General features: G+C 33.0%; 1 protein-coding gene and 1 pseudogene across 1 annotated transcript in view; one reads left to right on the forward strand and one right to left on the reverse strand.

The window, feature by feature from the left end:
• The window catches only part of LOC110415163 (putative amidase At4g34880), a 2506-nt gene extending 459 nt beyond the window's left edge, over positions 1-2047 (forward strand). The window contains 6 exon segments of the mRNA XM_021426722.2: positions 7-84; positions 350-462; positions 464-562; positions 862-1101; positions 1194-1392; positions 1529-2047. Coding sequence (XP_021282397.2) covers positions 7-84; positions 350-462; positions 464-562; positions 862-1101; positions 1194-1392; positions 1529-1885 — 1086 coding nt within the window. The 3' untranslated portion in view covers positions 1886-2047.
• Positions 2048-3702: 1655 nt separating this feature from the next.
• LOC110415435 (cytosolic sulfotransferase 15 pseudogene) lies at positions 3703-5052 on the reverse strand (annotated as a pseudogene).

Here is a 5052-nt window from a genome sequence, read left to right on the forward strand (position 1 = left end):
GGAAAGGCTAGCTTAAGTGAGTGGGCTCATTTCAGGGACAATAAAGCGCCCAGCGGCTGGTGTGCCCGGAGTGGCCAGGGAAAGGTGAGTTTAAGAACGAACTTGTTTTGACACGCTAAAGAACCTGTAATATTGATAAGAGGGAAATAAATATACCGGCATAGAATTTTTCCATGCAAATATAGAAATTAACATAAATAAAGCTATCATATTATGAGTTCATTGTAGTCAGCAATTTTTTATACAGAATCATTCTAATGCTCTTGTTTGCTATACTTAATTTGGATTCATTACCAAATATAATTTGTCTTAATAAGGAAAAGTAATTTCCTGAATTTTTTGTATGCAGAATCCTTATAATCTTTCAGCAGATCCATGTGGGTCAAGCAGTGGATCTGCCGTATCAGCAGCAGCAAATATGGCAGCAGTGACACTTGGGACCGAGACTGATGGCTCAATCCTGTCCATCTAGTAACAACGCAATTGTTGGCATCAAACCTACTGTTGGTCTTACAAGCCGAGCAGGAGTCATCCCTATTACTCCCAGACAGGACACTGTTGGGTAGGTGCTATTAATCTTTTGATGAAGTTATTTTATTGGGTGTGCTGCTGCTCCAATAAGAGTATAATAATAGTTCATACTAATTTATTCTTTTCTATGTAAATGACTTTATCCATGTTCCTCTCCGGCTAGAAACAGAGCATACTGTTCTATCACCTTGCAGATCTTCTAAACTAAGATTTACCACTGGTTGTTTGTGGTCCTTTTATTTCACTAGATTCAACCTTTTTCTTCTTGTGGGGTGGGCTCTCGTTCTAATTAAAATTAACTGTGGCTCATGCTCTATTGAATTGAAACAGACCCATGTGCAGAACAGTAGCAGATGCTGTATACGTCCTTGATGCTATTGCAGGATTAGATTATAAAGATAAAGCAACCATTGAAGCATCAAAGTACATTCCACGTGGTGGCTACAAACAGTTTCTAAAGCCTTATGGTCTCAAAGGGAAGAGATTGGGCTTATTGAGGAATGTGTTCTTCAGTTTCGATAAAGGATCTATTTTTGCTGAAGCTTTTGAGCGTCATTTCTCCACTTTAAGGTAGCAAATCATAAATTCTGCTATTATTAGTTTCATCCAATTATATAGATGGGTAATTCTGGTTCATTCAACATAATCTGCTGCAAATTAAGGCAAGGAGGTGCAGTTTTGGTAGAAAATTTGGACAAATCCAAGTTTCTGGCTGCGTATAGCGCCAACACAAACTTCATATCTGTAGCAATGAATGCTGAGTTCAAATTGGCCTTGAATTCTTACCTAAAAGAGCTTGTGGTTTCTCCAGTGAGATCCCTAAAAGATATCATTGCATTCAACAAAAAGTTTTCAGATTTGGTAAGTATTTCAGCAATCAACAGACACAGTTATCTTCTTCACTAATGCCTTCTTCCCGAATTGGGTATGGTTAAACAAAGCTTACAGCCTTACATATTTGGTGCTGAGTGGAATGCTTGAGTTTTGTGTCCTGCAGGAAAAAACAAAGGAATATGGGCAACAGCTTTTCCTCGATGCTGAAGCTACGAATGGCATAGGCAAGAAAGAGAAGGAGGCACTATTACATTTAGCAAAAATGTCAAGAGATGGACTGGAGAAATTGATGAGGGAGAACAAGCTAGACGCGTTATTGTCACCATTTTCATTAGCTTCGACTGTTCTGGCAATAGGTGGATATCCAGGAATTATAGTCCCCGCTGGATATGATACCGAGGGGGTGCCTTTCGGCCTATGTTTTGGAGGACTAAAGGGCTCAGAGCCAACGCTGATTGAGATTGCATATGCCTTCGAGCAAGCCACTAAGGCTAGGAGGCCTCCTCCGTTCACGCCTTGAAAAGTGGAGTGGAGGGAGGTTTAGAGTCTGTTTGGTTTAATTTTTTTAATTAAAAAGCTATTATAGAGTTTGTATGAAAAATAATAATTTTTAAAATTAAGTTAAATTATTTGTTAAGTTATTTGGAAAGATAAATTATATAAATTTTAATTTTGATTAAAATTATCATATAGAATATTTATATCATCTTCTATCACTTAATAAACTAAAACGAAATAAGTCTATTTCGAATTTATATACGATTTCATGTGTTAAAATATTTAAAAAAATCTATATCAAAGACGAAACAACTCTCAAACTTATATAACAATAATAGTATTAAATTGATATGTGAAGAAGAAGTAGTATTTGAATACAATTTTGAATTTTAAATTTTCTTTTCTCTTAATTTTTATAAAAATAAAAAAAATATATTAAATTTTGTTATTCTATTATTGGATTTTGTGTTTTCTTAGTAGTGCTTGTAGGAAGAGGTAGGGGAGAGGGAGATCGTGATTTTGCATTGAAGAATGATGATTTGTAAAAATAGAGAAGAGAATGATGATTTGTAAAAACAGAGAAGAGGGAGATTAATGGAGAGAGAAAGAAAAGTATTTATTAAAAAGCTAACGTATTTTTAAAAGAACAAAAAAAATTCTCATCTTTGAGGCATTTCTTGAAACTCTTTTTTTCTTAAATTTTGTTCTTTAAAAAAATGTTACTTTTTTTTAATAACTTTTCAAAAATCTTATTTAGTTTAATTTTTACTTTTAAGAAGTAGATAAGCTGAAAAAAAATTCAGGCCAAACAAATACTTAAATCATATCTCGAAGCTTTCTTAAATTATGAAAAATGAAAAGTTTTAAGTCTAGTAATGTTAATTTGTTTTTTCCCAATCTTTTTCCTTCCTTGCCATGTCAATTATTTTGGTATGTAGCATTATCCAAAGAAAAAGAAGCATGTAAGATATAGAGGGAAAAAAAGTTTGGTTGAAAAAATAAAATAAAGAATAAAGAAAAAGACCCGAAAACTTAGATATATTTCAATTTGGTTTTAGGTACTACAATATTCGTATATGTTAAATTTGCATTGAGTGACTTGTTCATAAATTTTTTAAAAATATTTTGTAAAGAATAAAACATGTGAACTTTGTTGTTAATTAATTTGTGAATATTTAAATTTATAATGACATGGCAATGGCATAACATCATGTTTCAATGAAATTAATGGCAAAAAATATGACAATGTGGCATTTATTTATTAAACTTCAGTCACAGGTCAACCTAATAATTAAAACTAAAAGAAATCAATATTTTGTTTTGGATAATTCCACCTTCCCAATATAAATGATTTCATTTATTGAAATAATTAAATACTTGACAAAGTTTTAGTGATTTGAAATTTTTCAACAACTTATCAAATAATACCCAACTCATTTATGTTTAAATTGATATTGAATCTTTTTTTAAAAGGCTAAATTGATATTAAATTTTAATTAATATTTCACTTCTAATCAATTAATTATAAGAACAAAATAGAGAGGGAGAAAGAAAAAGCCTTTCCATGTATTTTAGAGAAAAAAAAAAGGACAGAAGATAATGCCATATATATTGTCTAACAATTGAATAATGTGACTACTAAAAAATTGTATAGAGATAATAAATCATACATTCATTGATAGTTATTTCTTTTGAGTTGTCAGATAATAAGTTATTTCAATTAGTTTTAAATATTAGATATATTATATGAGTTAGTATGTCATTAGTTAATTGTGTTATATAGTATTTCTTTAAGCAATTGTAATAGAAAATTTTAAGTAATTTCAAAATTAAGAGTTAATGAAATAAGACATTTAAAAACAAACAAGGAGGATAATTTTATAAATGTATGTCTACTCGCACAAATACACTAAATAAGAGCATAAAATAAGCAAAATATCACATATTTATTTGGAAGACGAATGCTTGAATGTTAAATTGGACTTAATTAACTTTTCTTGAACAAGCTTCTCCAAGCGCTCTGCCATAGAAGGTGTGAGATAATTGCTCCAATCTCCCACCTCTCCTTTCCTGAAGAAGGTAGTGTTTGGAACTCCAACAGGCTGCTTGCCACTCTTGTTAACCTCCATCCCTTTAAGATTCTCAAAACTACACAGCATAGCTATTTCTTCTACTACTCCTTGTCTCTCTTCTTCCCTTGAAAAAGGAAAACCTAAGAAGTTGGCCAACTTCTTCACATGAAAAACGATGTCTTCCTTAAGATCTTCATATTTTAAAAATATTATATTATTGGGATTTTCTTGTTTTGCCTTCCAATACCCTAACACATGATCGGAAAACGGTCCAAAGCCATGAATTCCTCGACAAAACATCTCGAAAGCTTCATCTAATGGTAGTGGATCTACGTTTTCAGATCGTCATTTATTAATGAAATGCCATAAAGAGATGAACATATCCATCGGATTTCAACAAATGTACACAATTTTAGAGGTGGAACATTCTTTAATGGAAGGTGGCAAAGAAGCATAAGGCGTATGGGTTGAAAAAATTCTTGGCTGAGGGATGTTTTCAAGATCCGGAGAATGGTTTTTCAAGTAAAGATCTAGCTCAAGGAACGGTACAGCTTGGTGAGGGCATAAGCTGAGCAAAGGGCTGTTTTTAAGTTCAAAATGGTTGCGGTTCACAATTGTGAGAATCAAGGCCTTCATCCAAGTAGTGCCGCATTTCGGAAGACTTGTTTGAAAAATATCATTATCAAGTGCTTGGAAGTGCTTTTGGAAAGAAATCATGGCTCTAAGCACCCTAGATGAACACCAAAAGCCTTGGTAGAGAAGAAGATGAGTACCATGCCAGTTTCTCTCTTTGGGGAGGGTTTGGACCAATTCTTGAACCTCTTCATCATCCCATGACTCCTCCGATCCTTGGGTATTTGAAAGTTTGCTTTTAGAGATTTCTGTTGCCTCCATTAAAAAAGGTAGAGCCAAAAATTGGTATCAAAGGATATATGACAGAATGAAGGAAGAATGCGGGAACCTATAGCTGAAACTAGTGCGATAATGATGAGTCCCCATGGCTTCTGTCAAATTGGTTCCTTGTATATCCTGTGAAGAATCATATGCGAATCTCCGTGCCATTGGTGTATATAGTAATTAATTTATCTTGTACAAAGTAATTCTAATCAAAAGATCC

This window comes from Theobroma umbraticum, unplaced genomic scaffold (genome assembly GCF_002168275.2).
Source record: "Theobroma umbraticum cultivar Fairchild unplaced genomic scaffold, ASM216827v3 scaffold_147.0, whole genome shotgun sequence".
Taxonomy (NCBI): Eukaryota; Viridiplantae; Streptophyta; class Magnoliopsida; order Malvales; family Malvaceae; genus Theobroma; species Theobroma umbraticum.